This window comes from Drosophila subpulchrella, chromosome 3R (genome assembly GCF_014743375.2).
Source record: "Drosophila subpulchrella strain 33 F10 #4 breed RU33 chromosome 3R, RU_Dsub_v1.1 Primary Assembly, whole genome shotgun sequence".
NCBI lineage: Eukaryota > Metazoa > Arthropoda > Insecta > Diptera > Drosophilidae > Drosophila > Drosophila subpulchrella.
The window spans coordinates 587119-600273 of NC_050609.1; the positions used below are offsets into that span (position 1 = coordinate 587119).

The following is a 13155-nucleotide window of genomic DNA, read 5'->3' on the forward strand; positions in this document are numbered from 1 at the left end:
TTGATTTTCAATTTGGCAAGCCGAGGGAGTAAGCCTGCGTTTCTGATTCTGTTGGTTGTTTGCTAGATAAAAAGCTGAAGTCAACAGAAAGAAATGACATTGACTAAGGTACAGTGGGTACTCATCGATAAAAACTATGATATTTATTATATGCATACTTGTTTTATTACAAAATGTTATTGAAATCTCTACAAATTGGAAATTTCAAAGAGGTAATGAACAAAACTTTATTTTGTCGCATTAATCTATCGAACTGCTAGTTCTAGAATAATTTTTTACATACTTTTAGACACCTTTTTCATAAAATGCAATTAAAGTTTCTCGGATTTTCCAGTTAGTGAACCGCTACAAAAACTTATGTTCAATTCGAAAGATAAAAAAAAATGTTTAAAGCAATTGTCATATAATTGTTATCGAGAGCCCACTGTAACCGCAGAAATGTGACTGGGAGCGAGCCTAACCAGTGGACGGTTTGAAAGCCACTGGTACACAGAAGCACCAGCTTAAAAGCAATTTTGTGGCTAATAAATCCGATTTCCGTTTTGTTTCGAAATAAATTGCATGCAACGAGATGGCCACCGCAAAGTGGGTGGTAAGTGGAGCAATGGAAATGGAAATGGAAATGGAGATCGGTGCCACTGGGAGTGTGTTTTGTGCAAGGCTGGCGGAAATGGCTACCAGGGGACGCAACAGCAGCATCCGGCGGATGTGCAAAATTAGGCAGTTTCTGTGGCTCCCACATACGGCGGCAGGCATTCCCTTCTTCCTTTTGCCTACACCCCCACCAATCCCAGACCACCCCCAGCATGACCCAAATTTTCGGTTGCAAGACCACAATGAAAATGTCACTCTGGGGGCCATGGAAACAATAACAAACTCTTCGGTAGGATTCATCTCAACTCACCTGAACATCAAAATTTTGCTGCTGCAAGAGATTTCCGGGAGATTCCATATGATTGGGTCCAGCTGCCTGGTGATTCATCATGGGTGACTGTCAAGTAAGATGAGAAATTAGATATTAAACGATGGGTAAGTATTATTTTCTCTTCTACAATTAAATATTTAGTTTCTCTATATCATATCATAATTCATAAGCCAGATTAATCTTAATTATCTTACCTGTGCTGCCATTGGCATACCGCCGCCAACGCCGTTCATCATCGGCGGCTGCAACTGACTCATTTGGGCGGCCATTTGCTGGTGGGCCGCATACGCTCCGCCCGCCCCGCCTCCGCCGCCCCCTCCTCCAACCCCGTTGCCAGATCCGACGACCCCTCCCAAGCCACCACCCATGCCCTGGCCATGGTCCATGAGCATGTGGTTGAAGGGGGGTGGCAGTGGGGGGAAAAGTAGATTCGGGGGGCGTGGCAGTGACTCCTCAGCAGGAGAAGGCTGACGTGAACCAGGGGTGCGACTATAATGAGATAGAAAATAAGATTTTTATAAGCCAAGTTTATATTTTATAAGATAATAAGGTAAGGATTGGGATTAGGATTTAATGTATAAGACTTGTTTCTATGGCCTTTATGTACAAAATATTAATAATATTTAAAAATAAACAAGGCTCGTTCAAATTTAAAATAAATAACAATCCACAAAAATGTTGCGCAGTTGCTCTCAAAGTTAACATTTAATTTCCATATAGTTTGAAAACACAAAAGGACCTTAGCAGCATGTTAAATAACATTACAGTTTTCAATTGTAACGTGTACAGTTTTGAAGTCATAGAAGTTTGGCATCAACTGTAGCAACCGCTTAGTCATGACAAAACCCATATCAGAGACACACACCCTAGTATATGAACTAAAAGTAAACTCATATTGTTTAGTCCTATTAAGGCACACAAGTTACCTGTCTATTAAAATAAAATAAAGTTATCTGTGTCTAAAATAGTTAAATGCATTAAATGTGAAAAGTTTAACGATTTATGAGATTTTAATTTAAAATCGAAACACAGTTTCGCAGCTAATTGCCAAAAACGAGAGCAAAAACAAAAGACTTAAGCAGCAAACTCGTTCGATAGTCACTTATGACGTCAGCAGAGCAGCTGAGCAAAGTCAATAAATAAAACACAGCATCAGCATAAAATCAACGTTTCATTTAACGAGCGGCGCTTAGCATGCAAATAAAATCGTCGAGCCAAACTTTAGCTCAAACTGGAAATGTTTGCCACTGTGTTATATGCGTTAGTCATGCTGTTAAATTAATTAATGCATTTATCTCAGCACAGCAGTGGCTCCCATTCATTCATCGCTCTTAACCCACTGCACCCAACACACACTTCTCCAGCCGATGACTCTGCAACTGTTTTTACTACTCTCCAGTCTTTACACTGTATGCCTTTTCTTTCTAACTATAGTTGCATGTGCGCCTGTATATTTAATTTGCCAGCTATAATTTCATTGTCAGGTCATTCACATCGCATTAGCAACAATACATGTGACTACAAAGAAACAAGCTCGGCGGCAGCAGAACAAAAGTTTAGCGATCTCAGGCAATACTGAGAAAACTAATTTCCAAAGCAATAAAATTAAATACTATTAATCCGATTGAAATGCAAAATGTTTTGCTTGTAAACGTTTAAAAAGAGTAGGTATATACGCTGTAAGTCGGAATGTTTTATTTTTCCAAACAATGCCCTTATAAAGAAAACGTATCTACTATTAAGTATGCAAAAGATAATTTGTATTTTATGATTATTATAATTAACAATTTGTTCAGCTTACTTATTTTCAATCAAAGCCTTATTGGTGAGTAATTAATCTTGTTTGTTTTGCTTATAAACAGTTCACGTCATAAGCCTTAAAACCATGGAAATATTTTGACTACCTGTATTAGTCATACATCTTAGCGCTTTACTCTGTATTTCTTATGAATTCTGCTTGTGATTACTAACCATCTGGCAGTAAATAATCCTAGACACGAGCTCAACCAGGCATAAACTAAAATTGTTCGTTCCTTTCTGCCTCCTGCCTTAATTTTACATAGCCACAAATTGTGTTAACTTAAATTGTTTTAGAGTGAAGATAAAATCATACAAATATGTACATGTACTTTCGTACCTATAAAAATAATAGTAAGCAAATATTAGGGATAATATTAGTATCCAAATACTACAGGAAGCTAGATTTATAGAACAGATTTCTTAAAAAAAAAAAAAGAATTAAATTTTTCTTGCTAAAAAATATTTAAAAATAAATATAAATATGCAAGTTAAATATAAATGAGAAAAAATAAATATAAGCACTACAATTTTACACTCTCACTTTCCTCCATTTCTAATTTCTAGAGCTTCTGGTTTGACTGAGGTCAGGTTTTCATTGGCAACTTTCCATTGGCCCCCCAGTTCTGAGAGTCATGTCTGACCTAGCCCAAAGCAGTAGTATGTTTATATAATCCCATTGGCCCCGCTGCTCTTCTTTCGGTGCCCCCAAAAATTTTCACTTTTCGAGACAAAAGAAAGTGCGGCCCCCAGGGGAGCGAGGGCAGAGACAAACCCAAAAAAAAAAATATGAGGCATCGGTAGCCAAAAAGGTCAGAGTGGCAAAGCGGGTTAGGGGGGCAGGGGGGCTACAAAAAAGGAGGGGCTTTCAGTCTGGGTCACCGGGCAGAAGCAGCAATCAGTGTGTAAGCGAATCAGGTGAGTCACTTGTCTGTTCACTTTTGCCTGCCTCGAATTATTTTTAGCAGCGCTTTTCGCTTTTCAATGTTTTTGCAACTTAAATTTCAAACAAAACGATACAAAACAACACAACAACAAAAAACCATATAAAAAAGAAACCTCCAGCCGCAGCAACAATAACGAAAACAAATAGCCAACTGAAGCCCACAGTGTAATGCAATATGAAACGAACACTAATCGAAAAGTTTATAAAAAATAAAATAAAATACACAAAAAGTTGTCGCTTTTCATTTCGTCACATTTTTATTTGTTGTTTTAACGGTTTATCTTTCAGATCGGTTTATATTTATTATTATTAAATGTTCGACTGTGATCAGTTTATATTTAAGTCAGTTTATATTTAAGTCAGTTTATATTTAAGTCAGTTTATATGTAAGTCAGTTTATATTTAAGTCAGTCAGGAATCTATATAATAAAAAATAATAAAAAAAAAAATATAAAAAAACTAACTAACTATCTAGTATACCTAATTTATAAAAAAAAAAAAAAAAATACCTCAAATAAAAATTCTGAAACCCTTTCATGGAACCAAATATTTAGAACTTTTGTGGCCAGAAATCTAACCAATTCTATGAAAACTTAAACCGGAACAGTTCTATGTCTATGCTTGTATCGATTTCTTATGGCTGATCTTGTTGCAGGTGAATTTTATTGCTGCCTCTGTGGCTCTTCTTGTGGTTGCTGTTGTTGCCACTTACATCATAACAGTTATTACGTTTGGCATTGAAACATGTTTGGGCCAACCGGCAATGAAATTGCAAAACAGCGTCAGCGAACAAAAAAAAAAAACGTATAAAAAAAGAGAGACTGAGAAACCAGCCGGCTGCCAAAGTAGAGACCAAGATAAAATAAAAGAAAGAGAGGAAAACCGCAGACTGGTTTCTTTTTCTTTTGTTAGGCCTAAAAGCTGGTTACTGGTAGGTCTGTGATATATTTTGCTTCTTTTTAATTGCTTAAACGTGGTAGCTTGATAAGAGGAAGTATAAAATCTAAGTTTGATTTTAAATGTATGTTAAAAATTTATATTATTTTTATTCAAAATTTTCAGATCAAAAAGTAATTACTAGAAATACAACTTTAAAACAAATTCAATCTCCAAAACCTAATCTCAATTACTTGCCAACTTGTTTGGGCCAATAAAAATTGTCTGTACATTAAAGCTTGGCCACCTGTGCACTCCCCCTACTTTTCTGAAACATTACTCTTTCAACATAACTAGCCAAATTCCAATTTAACTCACTCAAAGTGTCGTCGTATTTTCGTTGCGTCAAGTCGAAAACGCAAAACGCAGGTGGGCCACACGAGAAAAAAAGCTTTCCCCATCGCCATAAATAACAATTAAAACTTAATAATAAATAATGTAAAATGGAAATACGAAAACTGTGGGCAGGCGCACAACAATCACTTCATGGCTTTATGTCATACATGAGTACGAAGAAACGGCAATTGCAATTGAAATACAAAAAAAAAATGGGTTAAGACCAGGCAGGTAAAAAATTCAAGTAATCGATATGCGTTTGTGGGTCAGCTCTTTCCCCAAAAATTAAATATTCAAGGTTTGACATTTAACAAGTAAAGAGTATGGCAATTATTTGCATATGCCCCAAACTTTTCGATTAATAAGTAATAGGAAGCCAAACCAATAATTTGCTAAGCTGACTGTTCCGGCTTAAATAAGTAATTGTTAAGAGCTCTAAATTAAGTTTTTAACTGTGTGTGAAAAACGCACATGTAATACAAAACGGAAAGGCAATGGATTTCTCCATCTAATTACATATAATCAGAGGCTTACAATTTGCTATGGTTTTGAATACCACTCATGTTACTTAAAACTCAATTAAATAACCTTGGGTGGTGAAAAAAGAATGACTGGACAGAACCAGTCATAATTTTCCAAGTCACGATGAAAACTGGTAAAACTCCATGTCTTTCCTTTCTAACAACACTCCACACTGAACATTGTCGATAGAAAGAGTGAAAGTTTATGCAAAAAAGAAAGAACCAACCTTGAACTGGAAAAATTTCAGTTTCAGTAATCATAACATGAATACCATTTCTGCGGTCAAGAGAAGAGAAGTGAGAAGAAACCAACTGATCGACGGAGGAAACCAGTTTCTCTAACCCACCCAGAGTTTAGAGTCTATTCTGGGGCCATTAGTCGGAGTCTGGGGCGGAGATTGAAAGTTGTCTACTACTTACTTGAAGCCCTTGTCATCGTCAATGCCGTTGACAACACCATTTGTGTTTGTGACCTGATCGTCCTTCTTCAAACCGTTTGTGTCAAACGGAGAGTTGGCCTTTTCCTTATCATCGCGTGACTGAAATATATTTTTAATATATCATTATTATTTACTATTTCTGGACTTTGGTAGAACTCAAAAACATACCTTATCGTTATCGTCAAACTTTAAATTGCGCAAACGCGGCTCTAATCCAGAAAGAGGGCTCTCCTTGTTGGTGGGCGAACCACTGAAAACATATTCCACCACCTTGGCGCAAGTCGAGTCGCGGGGACTGCAGAGGAAAATACATAATTATTACTGTTTCTGTTAATTTGCAATCATCTTTTATAATTTCCTTATCTACACTTCACGCTCTATTGCATCCAATTGCAAATTGAAATTTAGTGTTAGTTTTCTCACCTCAGTATGCCCGCATTGCCGCTGTTCGAATTATCGGAGGCACCGCCATGGGCGTAGGCTCGCGAGGGGGGCGGTGCCAGGATATTCTCGCCCTGTGTGGACCAGGTGTGATCCTTCCACACAGAAGAGGGATCCCCGATGCCGGGGATCTGCAAGGGATTCAGCGGTCCACCGGGATTGCTCGAGGAAACGCCCTTGCCATCGGATTTCTCCCACAATTTCTTGGCAGTGGATGTGGTGATCTAAAAAAATAATAATGAAATTTATATTATAATTTTGCACATCACATTTTTATATATTCCTTTCTTAGTTCCCCTAAAAAATGGTTTATTCCTCCCCCTTATATTTACTTCTTTTAGACTTGAATTGTTCTGTTTGATTCACCTGCACTCAACTAATTTTATGTGGAAACGTTCGAATTTTACAGCTAGATAGTAAAATTATAGGTATAATAATTAAGCATTTTTTTAAATACCCTTTTTTGATGCTCATATAATAGTTAATAAGATTAAATAGTTGGATAATCGCGAAAAATTAAGGGAAATGTATTAAATCGCTACAAAGAAACGTTCTCGGCCGTATTCCCATTGGCAATTGATGGGTTCCAGGAAAGTAAGTATCAGAGAAATCACATCATCATCATCATCTCATTGACAACAATGCCAGCGACATAAATGTCAACGGAGCGTTGCAAACAAATTGTTAATTAACTTTTGCCGCCCTCTTTTTTGTGTGTTACTGTGTGTGTGTGTGTGTTGTGTGTTGTGTTAACCATTCCCAAAGGCAGTTCCTTGCGTCATAATGCGACAGAATAAGCCCCACAAACCACCCACACAGCTGGCAACTTCCCGACATCCTGACACACAGTTTAAATATTTAAGAGCTTATCAACTGGGCTTGAACGGAGGGGGTGGGACAATTGGAGGCGATATTGCAGGTTGGACGGTGATGGGGAAAAACTCTCCTTGGCGGCGACTTTTGCATTAATAACAGCGCAAGTCACCAGTTCCATGCAAAATAGTGGGTTACAAGCAACAGAAAAAATATGTTATGCCTTTTTTAAGGCCCTCAAAGCTACCATATATTTTAAATGTTACCAGAAATCAATTTCAATTCCATCCAAAATTGAAACAAAAAAAAGCACCAAGACAAAAAGTTTCTAATTAATAATATTTAATAGCCCCAAATTTAAATCAAATATAAATATTTGGGTTATATTAGCTGGTTTTACAGTTGGCTATGACCTAAGACAACAATTTCACAGACCCCAAGATTTCAACCAGGAATGGCTCCAGAGATTACCAAACACCCAAATCTTTTAACAAATATTTAGCGTAGCCAATCCAAAAATTGTAAATAAAGCCAACGAAAATGCTTTAAACGAAGCAAAATTGGGCAGAGCGTGAACAAATATAAAGAGTGAAACAAAGAAAAACTTGACAATGCGAAAGAAAAGAAGCTTAACGCAGAAAAGTGCGAACTTAGATCTGCGACTAGATACAAAAGATACAAAAAGATTACCAAAGCAGTGATACAATAAAAATGAAAAACAATACAAGACAAAATTCAACGAACTGCTGATGCAATATTTTTTTTTATATATTTTAAATGGGTCACAGTCTCTGTCCGCGAAGTGCATGAAAATGAATGAAAATGTTTTGAGTAGGCAAGAATAAAAATAAATCAAATAAATTAATTAAACCGCAATTAATAAATATGCACAAAAAACTGGCGTTAAAGAGGTGCCAAAAAATGCGGCGCCGAGCGAAATAAAAATCACCAACCGGAAAAGTAAACAACAAAGTTAAATTCGTTTTGTTAATGAACAAAACAAAAGGAGGAAATATATTTAGATTGAGAAAACCGTGCACAGTAAGAAAAGTTGATACATGATTAATGATTATACAAATTTAATTATATAGGACAGGCGCGAAAATATACATTTGATATATGTATAGGCTTAGTTATTAATTTGAAAATAATCATAATAATTTATTTGGCAGCGGTGGGTTTTGAACCCGGTTCATCCTACGACAGAGGTTACCATTACTAACCCATCAAAATCTTATTTTCTATTGTGTATATAATTAAGGTGATTCGAGACCAAAACAAATTCACCACCCACCTCCCCCGCAAATAGGAAAATCCACACAAAAGAGAAAATCGTTCATTAACTTGTCCTTGACTGTGAAGATATAAAAAAAAAACACAGATACAACAAACACATGCACAACGCTCACACAGATACATACATCACACATACAGCTGAGCAAAAAAGGGAGCGCGTGAGGCAGAAAATAAAAAGGGAGAGACGGAAAACAAAAACCGGCCTCCTCTTTGTTGAAAAACATGCGTGAGAGAGCGAGAGGGAAGCCTACGAAAATTCCTGCAAAGCAAACACAACGATAGCGAGAAGAAGAAATAGCCAGAAAAACAACAAAATCACCAAGAAAATCTTAGAATGGCAAATAGGAATAACAAAATGTGCTAAAGAGAAAAAAGTAAGAAGGGGGTGGCAAGGGTGGTGGTGGATATTTGGCCATAGGCTTGTGCAAAAGAGAACGAAGAGAAACAACAAAACAAACCACAAATAGCAGAACCAGTCAGAATATGTCGAAAAAAAAATTCAAAATTACATTCTGCGTAAATTGTTGTTCCCCCTTTCAGATTTTATTCAACATTTTTATTCTTCTTGTTTGGTTAAAAAATTTGGTGTTGATGGGCGAATATTTTATGTAAATGATATTGTCTGGATTGATTGAAAGTGGCTAGATAGGTTAATGGTTTCGGCATCTTTTCAAATTAAGAACTGCAAATTGTAGACTTCATTTATGTTTTTTTAAAGATATATTAAAAAAGATGAGAAAATCATTTGAAAGTGATAGCAAAAATTAAAACACATTTATTATCCATAAGTTATGTTATGGCAGTTTTGAAAGCTAAATATTTAATGGAGCCATTAACAAATATCTAAAGCTAGGGTACAAATATTATTTATTGACGAAATATTTTAGATAGTTCACTATACTAATTGCCCATGATACGCACAAATTTTGAACCAGTTCTCAAACAAAATTAATGTCCCAAGCAAAGTGAATAATCTAATAACAACAAAGAGCTCTTAAAAATTCGCACACAAATGCAATAATTCAAAACCAGTTGTTCATTTAATAAAAAATTTTATCTTAATTTTCGCGTTTTCATTTTAATAGAACAATTATCATTGGCCTTGGTGGTAGTCCCATTCACAAAACATAAAATATTTTTAAATTATTGTAATATATCAAATGATTTCCTTGGTTAACCAAAAGAAATAGTCACTTATTTTATTAAAAAATTTAAATTATTATCTTTACGTACAAATAAATCAAATACGAAATAATTTAAGCAAATTAAATATTTCTTAAATGTCATCTATCGTAACGAAATATGAATTATCATTGTGCATTGCAAACAAATCCTTGAAATTATAATACCCTCTTTAACAGGGGTACAAAAACATTAACAACATTTAATTTTGAGCACGAAAAGTTGTTGACTTTGAGTTTTTGTGCGTAACACACACCGAAAATAAATAAACGTTGCCGCTGAAAGTGTGAGAGTGAAAAAACGAGTGCCTCAAAAAGATGTGCGAAACGTCTTGAGTCAAACATCAAGATTAAATTGTTTAACGAAATCAAGGCGAAATTGTTGAGAAGGTTGGAGTTGCGGGAACACTTTGTTGCTTCCACCCTTCGATGTTGTTGTCAAGTGCAAAGACCTTTCGCGTGTCATACGAAAAGCCAAACGAAAATAAACTAATAAAAATAAAGCTAAGCACACAGGCACTCTTGACGGGAAAATAAGGAGAGAACTAGCTACGTATCTACAAAAATGCACGAGAAATTGGGCGTGGCTAGATGGATTTCAGACAACTAAGAGTTTCTAAAAATAATTTTAATTGAAGCAAAAGAAGTACTGGCAAAATGTAGTTTAACAAAATTTTAAAAAAATGTATCTTTTAAGTTAAATAGATATTCAAACATTTTTGCTATCTGAAATATTTTTACATTGTGTAATATTTCTAATATCTTTTATTAAAATATTCTATGTTGATTTTTTGTTTATCAAATACCATTTTTAGTTGCATTTTTAGTATAAATTCGCGGTATTTGTATCTAAGCGGAATGTTCTCAGCTATTTTCGGCTCTTCGCGACTATCGATTTTGTTTCTGTTGTTGGTCCCAACGCTTTTTGTTTGCAAAACGAAACAAAACAAAAAGTGCAGTCAGGCTGAGAAATGCGTTTATTGCGCTTTTCAACAACCGACTTTGCTGTCTGCTGTGCATATTTATTTGACTTTGCCTTTCTCCCCGAACGAGACAAAAAAAATAAAAATAAAAAATGAGAAGAGAATGGGTGGAAAACATATAGAGTGCAGTGCAACGCTAAATGGTTTTACTTTGGCGTGTGTATTTGGCAAAATGCAGCCGCTGAACTGCAGTAAATTCTAGAAGATTAATTGGATTATATGGGATTTTCCTGAGGCACTAAATCTTGTAACTAGTTGCCTTCAAATATATAGGTTTGTTGGCCTTGATATGGTAATAAACAAAAGTGTTTTATAAACTTCAGTTCTAGTTTCTGGAAATAATGTTTGTTTAGCCAACAACTTTAAATCTGTAATAATAAAGATTAGGATAATTTTTCCTAAAAATTCTTTTTAAAGCTAAATAGCCCTAACCAGTTAACTTAACTTTATAGTCTTTTTCTTTGACTAAACTAACACCGCTAACTAGAATTTTGCGCAACTTTTGATCATGTCGAAAAGTTACTCAAAAAGAGCGAGAATTTTCCACGCAACTTGAGGTGAACCAAAGTTGCAAGTTGAACGCCACAAGAAAAGTTTTTAACGCTAAACTAAGTCACGTGACTTGCATATTCCACACTCAAATATGTATATGTATTCCGAAGAATTGTTGCATTACCGCCCGCTTTTCCTATAATTTAGCAACTTTGTTGTCATTGCAGTTGTTGCTGTGTGTTGCTGTTTCGTTTTGTGTTTATTGGATTTGCCACACCCCCCAGTAGTTTACCGCCCCATAAGTTAACCTGTCCGTGTCTTCCGTCTTCTGTCGGTAAATTGTCATCAACAAAGTCACCGCTCCTTTGGCCCCTCAGTTCCCCATTTCTCCAAACCATCCTCCATATAGAGCTGGCTTTTCTCCTCTTGACTTCAGTCAGTTGCTGCAAACATTTCCGGCGCCTTGTCCGTTTGTCCGTCCGTCGGTTTGTCCGTCCGTTAGCTGGGTCCCCCGAGTACAATAAGTCAATCCGTTTTGGCCAAGGTGTCGAGTCTCGCCTGTCGTTGTCTCTGTCTCCATTGCTATCTCCATCTCCCTCCAAGTATAAATCTTTATTGCATAATTCAAGTTTGCTTTGGCACTAGGTCTTTTCCATTAAATTCATGGCGTCGAATGCCTTAACTTAACATAAATGACAAAGTAAACGACGTTTTGGGGAAGACGAGTAAATTGAATAGTTTATTGAACATGACGAATTAAAATGAATACAATATACTAAAGATTTAATCAATAAAACAGGGAAATTGTTTGTAATGAACGTTATTTAAATGACAGTTACATGAACACTTTACACAACATTTAATTTTGCTATTTTCATTTAAGAATATATAAACTGTAAGCCTCTTTCTAATTTTATTTCCTAAATAAAGTATACGCTTTTTGCATTTTTTTGTCGATTTATATATTCGTTTTTATTCATTTGCTTTATGTTAATCCTTTTGATAAATGCAAAACCTAAAAAAAAGTGCCATGGATAACAAACAATTTGCATATTACACAAAAAAAAGCACTCAAAGTAGAATCATCCAATCGAGAGCAGCCCCCCAAGGTGTCAACTCATAATGGTTTCAATGGTTACATTTTAAACGGATTCAAATTGGATTACCATTTACCATTTGTGAATGCATAAATTTAAATAAGAGACATGCCCTTATCGGGTGGCGACTGTCATCTGTCGTCCGACGCGACCACGCCCCTTTTTGGCTAAAAGCCAATTCGGGCCACAACATATAATACATACATATAAAGCCTAATCAGTCAGCGAGTTCGCTTCAGTTCAGTCAGACGCAATGCAATCAAGCGTGAAATAGATCGGGGAAAAATAGGGGAAGATACACAGATAGGAAACCAAAAAAGGTGGGGGAGCTCTCTGTGTTCGGTCAAAGGCAAAAAAAAAAAAAAAAAAAACACATCGCATATATAATTGAAACCGGAAAATATTTATTTTCATGTAAATTCCCTCCAAAAAAAATAGGGAAGGAGATACAAGGTGGACGAACGAAACCAGTAGGGGCAGACAGCATAAAATTCTATACACCCCCGGCACCTTCCCTTTCTACATATATACTTGCCACAAAGAACTCAACCCTCTTCTGGTACCGAATCTGCTCACTTTACAGTTTACAGTGCGCTGTGGGGTTAAAACTACGTGAAATGCATACAAAAAACAATTGTCAGAGTGGAAAAAACAAACCCAATGAATGAATCAAATGAAAGAAAAAGCGAAAAATCAACTGCAGTCGGCAGAGAGACGAGGGCAGAGGTAACCGCAGAACGCTTTTATCTATAAAGCTCAGGCCCCCCACTCGAAAAATAGCGACAGAGACCAGAAACCGAAGCTACGTTGGGGATTTAGATCGGGAGGCTACACAAAAAATATAATTCGATACCAAAACCCAGTTTTTTATAAAAGGCCTTGAAGTACTAGCATTGAAAAACAAAGTTAATGGAACCAATTTTAGAAATAAAACAATATTTGTATTTACAA

General features: G+C 36.0%; 1 protein-coding gene across 5 annotated transcripts in view; it reads right to left on the minus strand.

The window, feature by feature from the left end:
* Window positions 1-13155, minus strand: part of LOC119559875 (maternal protein pumilio) — a 186030-nt gene that overhangs the window by 158338 nt on the left and 14537 nt on the right. For all 5 annotated transcript variants that reach the window (XM_037873018.1, XM_037873009.1, XM_037873035.1 and 2 more), the window contains 5 exons: window positions 6325-6566; window positions 6070-6196; window positions 5882-6000; window positions 1120-1414; window positions 905-991 (listed from right to left, as the gene is read on the minus strand). In XM_037873018.1, the coding sequence (XP_037728946.1) occupies window positions 905-991; window positions 1120-1414; window positions 5882-6000; window positions 6070-6196; window positions 6325-6566 (870 nt within the window). The remainder of the gene's footprint in view (window positions 1-904; window positions 992-1119; window positions 1415-5881; window positions 6001-6069; window positions 6197-6324; window positions 6567-13155) is intronic.